Here is a 14871-nt window from a genome sequence, read left to right on the forward strand (position 1 = left end):
AGAGATGATTTTACAAGGCATAGGAAAAAGTTGATCGAAAAACTGACTCAGACTATGACTATTAATGAAAACAATTGTACGATGAATATACTCGTTTTGTTTTTATTAAAAAAAAATATTTTACCTACCCATACATGGTCATTGGCTTCGCAAAATCAACCTTGGACTCCAATCCATCATCTCAAAATCAATTGGCACTTAACAATAATTACCAGGCTCGCATAATCGGGTAGATATAAAAGTAATTAGCCAGTTCAGTAACATACGTTCCGTGAGCCGTGTGCGTGGCAGGCGCGGCGGGGCGTCTTCGGAACACCCTGTGCGCTTACATTGTCGAAACTCCCTCCCGTCCTGGTGCCCTGGTACTCGTGATCGATAATGACATGTTTACAGCCGTGTATAATGTACTTGGTGGTCGAGGAGGTAAGAAGTAGCGAGGTCAAGGTGGCTTAAGCCGTAGCTGATGAATAATATGGTAGGATAGGCATTTAAGCATCTTCCTTCTTCTTTGCTTTTGATTTGATGTTCTTCATATTTGCAGATAGTGCCTGTCTAGACAAGCCTTCAAGCCTAGCAAGCCTGAGGGCAGCAACTTAAGGCAGGGAAAATAGAGTGATAAATAAGATCAGAATTTTAAAAGGTCTTAGTGTAGGTACCAAAATGAAATTAAAAACAGAATGTTACGATTATAGACTACCTAGACGAAATCCGAGTAGGACGTTCAAAAATCGAATCAAATTCGAAATTGTTTGATGAAAGAGGGATTTTCTTTTTTTTTAATTTCTCAAACCATAGATGCGGAATTTTTCATCGGAAGATAAGGATCTATATCGTGTAATGGCGTACAGCCACAAAACACGCGACGATATGGTTATTTATAACAATAGGCATTTCGTTTCTGATTCCGTTGCGTTTCGCTACTGAATTTACGCCTGCTTATGCACCCTTTGTAATACAATAGTCAACACGAACAGACAAACACACGAAACATTTGCAGTAGATAGTGATACGCGGTCGCAGATTAGTTTATCAAGAGTATTGAATATAGAAATTCTTGAAATTACCTCATAAAAGCGTATCTATCGATTGCGCATCATCAGGTTCAAAGTAAGGGTTGCTTCCAATGTGTTTTTGTTAAGAACTTGATAAGAAAAAAATAAATCAATCTAATTTTAAATAACAGCTTCAACCCTGTGCAATAAATAACTCTAATTCGTAGTAACAGTTCCCAAAACTAAAACCCTGTTTAGGTATCCCTCAAAAAGTTGCCAGTTGCCACGTGGAGCGGGGTGGGGGGAGGGGGCCCTCTGTAACTAAATTTTGAACTGTCACGTAGATTAATGATAGCAGGCCGTGCGATACGCAACGGGAAAGAGTAGTGTGGATGCGGCTTTATGTCAATTTATATATGTATATCATATTTAATTTTTCATATATAATGAAAAATTTGAAAGTTCCTCTATAATGTCAGAAAGTTTCTTTTGGACGTATTTAGAAGGAAGGCTTGGCCCGTAAAGCCATGTAGCCATATAGTATATATTTTATAATTTGGGCGCTAAATGAAGAATACTTCTTATTCTAAAAAATATTGTTATTTTTATAATAGTATTGTATTATAATAATAGTTATTATAATAGTATTGGCGGGGTTATCATCTTTTGTTTCTCTCGCTCACTGATGTTAACCAAAATCATAGACAGAGAGAGAAAATATGAAACCTACTATTAGTATGCTTCACATCGTTTGTGTTTGTGAATCGATAGTCCTAGTTAGGTACTTAGTTTTGTACCTACTTATTTATTTCATCATATCCAAGTTCGAACTCCAGATTTCAGTCGGCCAAAAAAAAAACTTTGATGAACGAAAACATTTTCAAATATTTAAATTTCGAACGGCACATTCCGACCTGCCAGAATCTTATCCTTCCTAATCTAGCTTACAGAACGCAACGCGGCGTAGCGCGTAGGTACGACGTACGAGGGTACGGAATGGATTTCGGAAATCGATGGCCTCCAAAAATATTTACCACGTAGCACGTGTGTGGGACTGTGAACTCTTGTTTTTGTCAGTTCTGTTGGAATATGGATGATTATTGTCTGTCAGATGCGTGCTTGTGGTTCACGGCACCAATAAAAAAAGAATAGGACCACTCCATCTCGTTCTCACGGATGTCGTAAAAGGCGACTAAGGGAAAGGCTTATAAACTTGGGATTCTTCCTACCCCGTAAGGGATAAAGACGTGATCATATGTATGTATGTATGTAGATGCGTACTTACATACAGCTTTATACGTTCTAAGTAGGTATGAGATATACAGGAGCTTACAAAATCATGTTACTAATTATACTAACACTATGGATTGCGTAGTGCAATAATACCTACATATATAAATCACTGGAAGTATCACTAGTCTTACTGGAAGTGTAGGCAGAGACTACATCTTTGCATTTGCCACGATCCCTGCATTCTTGTATGTATAAAATAGATTTCACACTCGCTTATTATAGAACTTGTGGTACGCTAATGATTATAGATTAGTGTTTTTGTTAACCCATTACGTCTGTCCAGAAAAATATACTACCTAATCAGCAAGAAAGTAAATTATTTACTTTATATAAGCACACACTGAACCTTCAATAATAATAAAATAACTTAATGTAACTCCCGTCATTTCCCTTTCGAAAATTCATAATTAAAACGAAAATAATTTATTCAAAACTGTTATGTCACTAGCAGCCGATAATAAACATAATATTTGTCATCTGAACTGCATTTTAATCAGGCATATATATTATATAATGAATTATTTTCCAATAAATTGTCTAAAACCGCAACACTGGCGCTCGCGACCGCGGCATTTAGATAAATAATCATCATTATAAATAAACCACGACCTACTCAACAAAAAACTACTCAAATATAAATTATGAAATTCACTACTCCGACACCAGTAGTTAACGTCATGACGATCAGCTGATCAAATATATTGCTACTATAAAAAGTGAAAACGCAACAACTATGTCCCCATATCGTTGTCACTCTTCCACCTACTTCTCCGCCGTACGAACGATCGAGATGGCAACAAAGTAACACGGACCGCCGCGTAAAATGATATATTAATGTCAGCTGTGTTTAGGACCTCGTGAGTCTACAAAATAATAGATGGTCACAAATAAATTACTCGGCGAGTGCATTTCTGAACGAAATTCGGGCGGTCGTCGACCTCGACCGTGGCGCGTAAATCACGATTGATATACGACTTGCGAAGGTCGCCATCTTGGATGTTGTGTTCGAAATTTGAATCTGAGTTCGATTGGTTCGTTACTGAACGTGTCAAAGGGGGATTTGGGCGGGAATTATGACTTTTCAGTTCTTCTTTTTTCAAAATGGCGACTTTTTAAAGGGTTCGTGAGCACGCAGGACCATAAAACAATGTTATTATGACAGCTCCAAATTATCACGGGAACAGGTTCTTTCTGTCAGGTGTAGCGCGAGCCTGTTTAAGGCTAGACTTTCTAAATGCCATTGGGAATATTGGAAAGTTTTAACGGTTGCATTCTGTGAAATGTTGTGCATGACTGCCAAGAGTAAGTGAAAAAATTGCTAGCAATTACTATAAACTTGTGGCTATTGTCATCACTATCCTCTTAGTTTTTTCATTCCGGTTACGTGATCTTGAAGGAGGAACTTGGGTAAACCAGGTAGTCAATAACCTGGAGCGACTCTCGTTGCGCTGATGATGAAATTTAACGCAAGAGCAGCGCGCTCCTTTCGAGATTCAGGTCATATAATCGGAAGGCTGATACAACCTTGAGTGCGATCGTAGGATACAGTGTCTCTTTATCTTTATAAGTAGCTCCTGTATAGTTTGAAATAGTGAAGCAATTACTCACATTATTTTCGAATGCTAACTGATAATAAGTCTCTCTCACGATATTTTCCCTCGCCACAGAGCATCAGTCACGTTCAAACTAACTTACAAACAAGAATAGTATTTCTAATTCTTTTTCTTATTCTTTAAGCCGTGTGGTTCCCGGCACCAATAAAAAAAAGAATACGACCACTCCATCTCTTTCCCATGGATGTCGTAAAAGGCAACTAAAATAGGTATAGGCTGTCACTATTTGAATCTCAATTCTATCTTAAGCCAAATACCTAGCTGAGCGTGGCCATTGAGTCTTTTCATGACTGTTGGCTCTGTCTACCCCGCAAGGGATATAAACGTGACCATATGTAGTATGTATGTAATTCTTTACAACGACTCATAAAAACTACAAGGAAAATATATATATATAAAGCGCTTTTATAACGGTATCTTATCGCAGCCACCCTAATCACTGGTGCAGTGCTGAATTCCTTCCACTCATCGTCATTAAACCATGGTCGGTCTCTCCTACTTTTTTCACCACTCCATCGCCTGCTGCCCGCCCATTACCCACGAAACTTGCAACGGGCACGCTATGCACAAAATATCAAATTAAATATATCACAGATGGGCCACGTCTTGCAAATTTCTTTAGGAGGTAGATGGTCACATTACGGTATTGAAAAATCAATGCAGGCTATGGTGAAAATTAAATTGAATAGATCGCGGATAGGTCATTTATATAGCTTAATAGGCAAATGATGGATGTTTATAAAGTAAATTTGGTTTAAAGGTTTTAAAGCGGATATTTTAATTTTACAAAAAACTTTCCTTATAATATTTTGTTGTTTTAGTTTAACTTTTTTTCTTAAGAATTTTTTTACAATCTTAAAAAATATGTATCGTTTTAGTTTAAGGTTTATAGTTGTTGTAGACTTACATTGTGTATCTCTGATTAACTAACACATTAGTTCTTAAAAAATTGTTTTAAATCTATAATTTTTTTTAAAATTAGAGCTATTTTTAAGCCCTATTTAAGTCGGCGCTCTATTTCTTTTTGAGAAAAATCGCATACGCTTTGTCTGTTAATAAAACTGAGAAGCATTGGTTATCGAAGCAGTAAGGCACTAGTGCCAATCGGTAAAGGCATAAGTTCAAATCCTACCCCGGCCTCAAATGGATGGCTTACCAATGAATATTTACATTAGTTTTAACACAGACCGATGTTGTTACAGGGCGAGAAAACATCGTGAGTAATCGTGCACATTCAGGCAACTGGATGTGTAACCATGATCAACTCAATACGGTTAGGTTCCCCTGCAAAGGTTGTGGATATCTGATGGCAGACAGAAGCAGAAAAAAGGTTAATAGAACTACTGTTTTACTAATGACGTGACGTGTCTGTGCTAGACGACTTCGGGCCTATGCTGTCCCGCATAGAATAGAAAAGATTTATTTTCAAAATTGGATACAAGGTATAAGACGTCACATCACTTAAATATTAAGCATAGATTCGTGTATAAAGGTGTAGTTACGCTACTCAAGTAAAAAGATAGAAAAAGATATAAATAGATCTTAGTCCTACACTCTTTTACAGTGTTACTGGCTGGAAGGACACAGAACATTGAACAAACTCGATCTACATTTGTTCACTCGTTGTTTTGTAAAAGTGAATAGCAAAGCAAATTGTTACCGCCTTGTGGACATTTGAATTTCTGGTGGTGGAATCCAGTATTTCAGTAACCACCTATGTAGACAATAAAAAATATAAAGTAAATAAAAATTTACGCCTTTATCCTTTAAGGAGTGGACAGAGTCTAGTCACAAAAAAAAAACTGAAAAGCCACGTTCATCTGTTTGGCTTAATGATAGAATTGAGATTCAAATACTGACAGGTTGCTAGCCCATCGCCTAAATGAAGAATCCCAATCCCAATTTATAAGCCTATCCCTTAGTCGCCTTTATGACATCCATGGGAAAGAGATAGAGTGTACCTATCCTTTTCAATATTTGTGCCGGGAATCACACAGCTACTTTTTGCGTCTCACTTTTTTATTCAATAACATTTCGACCGCCGACGTCCATTACGATATCATTTTCATACTACGACATTATCAGTCAAGCTCATCATACCTCCTTATCAATACGTAATCACTGCACGATGCGTGTCGTATGCAGTTGGACGCAGTTGCGTGATGCCTGCAAAATATAGCAAAAAGTAGACACCTAATTAAGTATAATTGGATTCATGATAGCGTTGCTACAAATTAGTCTCATTATATTTTGATGCGAGCTGTCATGAGGAGAGACGGCCCGTCTGATTGGTGCATTGCATTTGTATTGCGCTCATAAGTAACTAATGCGTTACTTCCGGTGTCTAATCTAAGATGGCTGAAGAACCTTGCATGTAAATATTACATACATACATTTAATCACGTCTATATCCCTAGCGGAGTAGACAAGGGTCTTGAAAAGACTGATAGGCCACATTCAGCTGTTTGGCTAAATTATAGAATTGAAATTCAAATAGTGATAGGTTGCTAGCACATCGCCTAAAAGAAGAATCCCAAGTTTATAAGCCTACCCCTTAGTCGGCTTTTACGACATCCATGGGAAAGAGATGGAGTGGTCCTATTTTTTTTGTATTGGTGCCGGGAACCACACGGCACTTACACGGTTTTTTTTATAATGTTATGTTTATTTCTGTATTTTGTGTCTGTAGCAACTGAATAAACGTTTTTATCTATCTATCTATCATATTTTGACCACTACATATCACCACACTATGTATTCGAACAATCGATAACGATGTATCTATAATTAACAACCTTGTAGGTACTTACAGAATACAATTCGTGAGGACCTACCAGTTTAGTGTATAACCATTAATCAAATTTGGGGTTCAGTACACGAATTGTAATTTTATTTTGTACTAGGGTAAGCTCACATATAATCTAGTCAGTTTCTTTTGCCACGGAAATTTCGGTAAAATCCTCTATCAGTGCACTCCTAGGCTACAAACAAGGAATCTTTAATGCTAAGTTTCAAAACTCTAGACCTAGAGGTTTTTGCTATGTGCTAATTAATGTCAGTCAGTCAATTAGTTTGGCATACTGGTGGAGTTCCTTTGAACCACAGGTTCCGGATTCAATAAGTCATAATGAAAAACAACTATTTCTGATCGACCTGGGTCTTGAATGTATCAAGTATTTATGTATTTTCAAATATAATATCGTAAGTCAGCCGCCTTTCCGCTTATCTTCTCGCAAAATTCCAACCGAGATGTCTAAGAAATTCTAAGATTATATCGCATTTATTCTACTGTTGTTCCGCTGGTCACTTTGGGAAATCGCGGCGTGAGGCGAAGCTATAAATCAACTAAATTAATAAGCTACGGAACCGTGTTGCCATAATGAGAAATATGCAGATCACAATCATTCAGCAAGAAACAAAGCTTATTCCACAGGTAATTAATATCGTGGCCGATACCGAACAAATCAACACACGGACAGACAACACGATAACACGATTTGTAACAAAAAATCCACACCTCTCCTTCTATCTGAAGCAGACAGACGGAGACAGAAATGTTCAATTTGAACGCCGCCCGTATTTTATGATAAATAGCAAAATGAAAACGGTTGAGTGTGTTCTCGTGTCGAATTGATATTGTTTGAATTTAATTTATTTTACTCGGGATTTCGCGCCAAATTAATGCTACGTTCGGAACGGACACTGATTTTTCAAATAGCGACGCTTGATTTTTGAAATTGGAATGGAAATGTCAAAAAATAAATTGATAAGAGAATATTGCATACATGTGCGACAAATAACTTTTTAATTTCAGCCAGTGCTGGGATGAAATGAACTAATGAACTGTAAATATTTGAATGATTTTGAATTTAGAGTCACTGCAATACCTATTTATAAACAGAGCCGATGCGTAAATTTTTAAATTCAATTTCCTATCGAAATTAAATTTCGAAACATCATGTTTTTTTTAATTTTTTTATTTACAAAATTATTATGAGATATGGTACAAACATTTATGCAATGTTCGTTCTATAATACACAATAGGCTTTAATACGTACAACTTTTCAATAATAAATGCCTACAATATCCGCGTCCATCAGTTATGCATCGTAATGTTTTTAAAGGTGATTTTCGATTACTCGCAAATATTGGTTAAAGAAATGGTCGTAAATCACACATTTTACGCCATAGAATCTTGCACCTTGAGTTTTCCGTCATAAGGTTTATATTACAGTGTTTACAACAAATGAGAGCCATTGGAACGCTAATAAATTAGCATGCTTTAATGACCTAATCAAAGTTTATGAGCTGAGTCGATCCCGACTTCTAGTGTTGGCGATTGACTTATTTTAGTTGAAAAACCGGGGACCGTAATTATTTTCGAGTTTTATGAAGATTGGAATTTTTGTTAACATGATGCTTTTACGGTCGCATTGATTTATGTGGTTTCCTTCAGTTTTGAACCGTGGACGCTGCAGCCTATACACGTACTCACCCATCGCATCTGTAACAAAAGAGAAAACGATTTTAGTGACACTCATTTTAAAACATAAAAATATTCTTATACAACAACTATTGAAGACAGAAACTGAAAATTACTTTAAAAAAAGAATGCAAAAACATAAACAAGCTATTTGTGAGGTTCACATCAATACGGAATAGAGCCATTCCATTACTTCGAGGGAAAGGCTTTTAAACTTCGGATTCTTCTTTTAGGCGATGGGCTTGCAACCTGTCACTTTATATGAATCTCAATTCTATCAGTAAGCCAAACAGCTGATCATGGCCTATCAGTATTTTCAAGACGGTGTGGCTCTGTCTACCCCGCAAGGGATATAGACGTGATTATATGTATGTATGTATTACTTCATGCATGCCGTCTTCACTTCTTAATCCTGGTCATAGGTGCCCGCCCTGACTTCTTTCAGGGAAGAATCAATCGGGACATACGTTAGGAGGTTAATGATAAAAACAAAATTTATAATTGCTGTGATGTTATATTTTTTTTTCTTCCATTGCAGATTCTAAACTTTTCAGAACAATTGGAATTAAAATTGGAAACTTTTATTCATTATTATGGAACAAATCAAATCGGAGACGTTCTAGAAAAGGTCTGGTCAAGAGTACCCGAAACCGACGGGCTTTCATGAAGAGAGTTATGAATGTGAATGAAGCGAAAGAAATGTGCAGGGATCGTGGCCAGTGGAAACATGTGGTCTCTGCCTACCCCTCCAGGAAAGCAGCGTGATTTATTTGTATGTGGAACACTTCAATATCACTTCATAATTATCATATCTTTTGTTTTCACAACATTGGTTGACGTTAAATAAATTAATTAAAACTTAGTTTACTGCCGCTTCCAAAGCGTCAGTGCAGAAGAAGCGGTAACAAATTTTATTATCATAGAACTGAATGTGGCCTTCCAGTCTTTCGAAGACTGTTAGCTCTGCCGCCCCGTAAAAGGTAAAAACATGATTATTTATTTATTTATGTTATATTTTTCAAAGATACTTCTTAAAACCTGATACTTGAAAATAATCTCCAAGACAAAGTCCTTGTGATCTCGTATCAAACAGATAAGCTATCAGAGGTTATCGTTATCATGACGAATGAACTGACAGCTCGGATTGACAAGATTTGACAGGTTGACAGGAGACGTGCCACAACACTAGGTCGAACTTGATAAATTGTGACCTTACAGAGACTAAAGTTATTGCCAAATTTTATGAAGGTAAGTAATTGTGACATTGTTACATCACTAGCTTGTACTGGGCTTCGATTCCGTGGTGAGAGAAGTATATGTATTTTAATAATACATATGGTTCCTTTACGAAGGTCTATGTCTGTAATTTCACGATTTTTTTTCACTTATAGTGCCTAGTGCCAGTGCCAACTGGATACGTTATTGAGTAACAGAATAGTATAGAATAGATTTATTTTCAAAATTGGATACAAGGTATCCCTTATTGACGTCACATAACTTAAATCTAATTATAACTACTAACAATGATACAATATGGGAAAACCTGACTTGTCCACTCGTAAAACCTAGTCATAAGCTCGTCCCAAGCTCCACAGATGAGGGCCCAACCATGTATAACAATGGCTTCAAAATAACTAAAAAAAAATCGCAAGAATTCTAAATTCAAAACACACTTTTTCACATAAACGGCCAGCTTCACCAAGATAGTTTAGAGTCATTAAACGAAAGGTTTAAAAAACAGTACCGTGCCGTGTTGCGAGCGTGCGCTGTACCCCGTTTTAATTCTATTTACATTCCGCAGAGGACGGCTTCGCACGACTGGTTTGAATGAGCGGTTAACTTCAAACTGGTGGTTAGTGTTTTTGCGGTTGTTAAAAGTACGTCAGATGTCACCGAAATCATCACGGTTATGGGTCATTGCACATCACTATTTAACGTTATTTTTTTAATTATAGCTGATTCTTTTTTTTCATAAATTGGTCACCTTTTTTTTACTTAGTCTGCTGATGTAAAAGTAGAGACAATACCCTCAGTCACTGGAGATAATTTATAACCAGCATCAAAACGTACCAGGAGCTTCCAAACGTACAGGAAATGTTTCACCACCATAGCAAAAACTACCAGGCTATCAGAAACGGTGAAGAGTCCCGCAGACATTCCAATTGTCAATTAGTTGCACATAACCCTCCGTCGCGCGACCAACCCGTAGTGACGCGGTCCTACTCGGAATTGTACGTGCAATTCCACTTACTTGAACCACGGAGGCTCACATGCCGACAGTTTTTTTTTTTAATTTAACGGCTCGTACGGCCAGTGATTAGCTTTAAAGTTTACTCGCTTAATTAAGTGGAATTCATTCTGTGGTATGAATTCTTGGCGTTTAATGGGTTTATGAATACTTTCAGTTGCTTACAATGTGAACATCGAAAGAAGTCAATAGAGAATTTTAGTACGAATCAAGTTCAATAAAACATGAGGAAGTTAATGTAATTAAACTAGGTTCTCCTTGAGAAATATAACTTCATTCAGTTTCCATATATTCAACTGTATTTTTTAAACCCTAGTAATTTATATTTCTTCGTTTAGACGATGGACAGGTCGCTACCTGTGACTATTTTTCATTCTTACCAACATCACTGGGCCTTCCGACTGAACGTGGCGTTTTAGACCATGTGACTATTGACTCTATCTGCGTCGTATCGGATAAATAACGACAGGCATTTATGTTTTTCTAAGAAATGTCAGTATATACATAATCATAATCGCATTGTTGTAAGATAAATGATTAACATTACATACATACACATAATCACGTCTATATCCCTTGCGGGGTAGACAAAGCCAACAGTATTGAAAAGTCTGATGGTTAAATAAATAAAAAGTCGTCTCACTCCATGTGTTCGGCGTTCAGCCGGCTTGCGTGCCTCGCCGCTAGTGGGAGTCGGTCTTAATAAGCGGCTTATACAATAATAGCGGTGCACAGCACTGCCGGTCTGACGCACACAACCTATAAATACGCTACGTGACCTAGGTTCACTTTGACATTTAACATAAACATTGTCTTTAACAAAAATTGCCTGTAAGTTTATTTTACGAACTGAATTACACCTAGTTTTGGCGCAAGTGAGCAAGTTTTTGGGTAATAACAGAGTTGATGAAGCGAAAGATGTGGCAAGTAGATTTTATGTATGTATGTAATATACGACTTAACACTAGTCCCTAAGTTTAACTGATTGACGCCGCTCAGTTGAAATAAAATTATATTTTCTGTATTTCAAAGCTAGAATCTCGCGTTAAAACAACTCGGCAGATTAGGGGTTACGATGCATTTTCTTTTATCCCACCAGGATAGCAGAGGCGAGGAGGTGTCCTGCTATAATTTATTGACGCGGCGACACAGCTAATGCAACGCGCGACGCTGACTGATAGCGCTGCAGCGCGATATGATACGAGTGACGCGGTTAAGTGCGAACGCTTGTAGCGCCGATACCGCTTGGGATTCGCCCGGCCTCCTACACTCTCCAGTGACATCTCTACCGCTCATGCGAGCCTGGTACTCAAAAACGCGAATACAAGAGTTGTTCATTATTTTTTTTCTCTCTCCTGGGATGCGATTCCCCTAGCGTACGAAACATTAAAACGAAAAGACGTTTTATCAATCCCGTATAAAGCGAACGTATCTTTTATCATTTCCACTGGCCCCCGATCCCGGAGCAAATCCCCGTATCCGAGGATCCGGATAGGGATCCGGTAATCCCGGTTAATAACGTTCAGCGCGATCCGGGCGTGGCCGCCGACTGCCGCAGACGTTTGATAATGGAGTATTAGTGGAGTTATAATTGTTCTGTTATTACTATCGATTTATTTAAGGAAATTGTTCATTTCAACTCCATCAATCCGTTTCGTCCCACGCGAATGCCCTTGGAAAAAAACGCGCGAAGTAACTTAACAATTTTCCATTATTTTTTTCTGCTGGCAATCTCGCGTGTTTTTCGGGAAACTAACAACCAAAATAGGGGATAAAATGAGAAGTAAATCCCGGAAAATTCGACAATAGTTCCCTCGGCGCGTAGCCGCGAGGATTCCGCGCCTAATGATTCCTTGCTACGGGCCTTAACAAATCCTACCAATATGGAGTGCGGGAAATACCTGGAAAATGGGATTGTTATTTCCCCTCAGCGTTACGTTAAGGGAGGATATGTGGAGTGTAACGAAAAAGAAAATAACAGACGGTAAAATTAATGTGTATTGTGATAAAAGTATTTCGCGACGCTGGTATTACGAATAAGGCTATATATGTATAGTCAAAAAGGTCATGACTCTCAAAGAGAAGTATAAAAAAGCTGTTGCTGAAACTAAAATTGCAAGTCACAAAAAACGTCAGTTTGTAGTACTTAGTTGTTACTTTTGATTCACATCAACCTTTTTTATCGCTCCGAATCTTTTGATCTCCGCCCATCTGTTCAGATTTCGTTGTAAGGGCTGGCCACACACGACCGTTTACGATTCCTAACAGTTTTACAGCCCGACAAACAAACACGCGGTTCCAGGCAATGCTGTAACCTGCTCAACGCCGTATCAAAGACGACGCCGAAATTCTCGATTCACTGGAACTATGTGCGGTGTTTGAAAATAGAACAATGATTCTTTTTGAATTTTCGATTGTATCGTACTTTTTGGTTAAAAATAATGTTTGTACTTACATCACTACTTTAATTATCAAATTCCATAAATTTGTATTTATTATAAGCGCTCTACCCTATCTACGAATAAATTGACAGTATAGTTTTTGACATATATCTGTGAGGGAAAAACAAAAAACAAAGTTAATGAATATTTTGCATAGCCCTTGTCCATTATATCTTAGAAATGGATTGCAGCAAAGAAAATAAAGTTAACGCGTCTCAATACAAAGCTCGGTGATTTACATTTAAAACTCGCTCGCAATAAAACGAAAATGCCGCCATTTCGACCGGCGGCGGGAACATGAAATTTTCTATTCGAACAGACAAAGGGCACAAATTAACGCGACCATTGTTCGTAGGGCGGGCGCTGTACAGCCGCGATTAGTTCATTATTATTTAATTTTATGTGAAACGCTTTCCCGTTTCTCCTCTCCTAGTACCTTGCTTGTCAAATTTTAAATAGTTACAGTATGATACTCTAATTAATATCAATAAATCATCATGTTTGAAACGTTCGCGTATTTGTGAGGTGAAATAGATCTTGACAGACTATTTGGTTTAAATGAAATTCACGAAATGGTTCGTACTGAAACCAATTTTAGCACTAAACAAACATTACTTGCTTTTGTCTGAACGGGTTAATGTTCCTGTGACATTTCGTGACTGACTTAGCTTCATTTGTGTGACATTTCAATGTAACATTTTTTTTGTCTATTTTAATTGAAGTTTCAAGTTCCTTGAAAGTAACAGATCAATGTAGCGGCTAATGTATTTGTAAGGAACAAAGGAACAGGTTCTAAACTGAACGTTCTTGGAACCACAGCGTTGCGTCTCTGCACCGTCCTTTGATATCGCTGTAATAATAAATACAACTCTGTTAGATGCTTCCGCCCTAGTACTTCTTCGAAACAATGGCTTCGTAAAAAAGATAGAAAACGCATTAGAAAAATCGAGTTAAGTGGGAAAAAGTCCTATTATAAAGTAATCTCTAGAATCGTTATGTAAATGGCTTTTTGTTTCAATGGATGAATTTGTATGAGAGTTTATGTACCGTGGGTAATAAACACGCGCAAATAATGATAGATGAGTTAAGTATTATCTGATGGGTTCTGGTAATTTGGTGATGGTCGACTCCAATTTTGGTGTAAAACATTCGTGGTAGCAGAAAAAATGCATTTTTTCTGACATTATAAATCAGAACAATTTATCACAAACAATGCGAACTTCGAACAACTTTAAACACACTAAAATTGTTCGAAGTTTTTCCTCCATGAACGTGACTAGGAAACCCAACTCAAAATGGTTGTTGCACTAGGTGAAAATTCTTATTCCCTAATCGTTTTACTAAATTTAGCAGAAAGAAATATACTTATTCTTAAAGACTGAGAACCAGACGACAGACAATAAGAATCACATCAGGAATTCTCAAAACTCCCATCGACATGTGAAAGACGGTATACGCTCAAAGCGTACGAAGCATGGAGTAAAATTTAGTCTTAGCACAGAGTTGCCTTCTCAGTAGTTAATCTTTCGAAGTTTACTCTGTCACCGTTAATGACTATACCGGGAATAGACCAATGTTAGCTTAGAATATCTGGCAGATTACCTGATGTTACACCTCATAAAGATAAAACGCGGCAACATCTGTTTTCTCTATAAATGTTTGGCATTCGTAATACGGAGGTGGTGTTTGATAAGCCGTGGAACTAAGATATAGATGCGTGTAGAAGATTGTAAATTTTGGAATTATCATACCAAGTCACTTAAAATCTGACAACCTTTCCACATTTGTCTACAATTGTCT

At 37.4% G+C, this 14871-nt stretch overlaps 1 protein-coding gene across 4 annotated transcripts in view; it reads right to left on the reverse strand.

The window, feature by feature from the left end:
* LOC106137864 (homeobox protein homothorax) overlaps positions 1 to 14871 on the reverse strand; it is a 293141-nt gene that overhangs the window by 146865 nt on the left and 131405 nt on the right. For all 4 annotated transcript variants that reach the window (XM_060949363.1, XM_060949361.1, XM_060949362.1 and 1 more), the window contains exon 8: positions 8395 to 8403. In XM_060949363.1, coding sequence (XP_060805346.1) covers positions 8395 to 8403 — 9 coding nt within the window. The remainder of the gene's footprint in view (positions 1 to 8394; positions 8404 to 14871) is intronic.

The sequence above is a fragment of the Amyelois transitella genome, chromosome 18 (assembly GCF_032362555.1).
Source record: "Amyelois transitella isolate CPQ chromosome 18, ilAmyTran1.1, whole genome shotgun sequence".
In the NCBI taxonomy this organism is placed as follows: Eukaryota; Metazoa; Arthropoda; class Insecta; order Lepidoptera; family Pyralidae; genus Amyelois; species Amyelois transitella.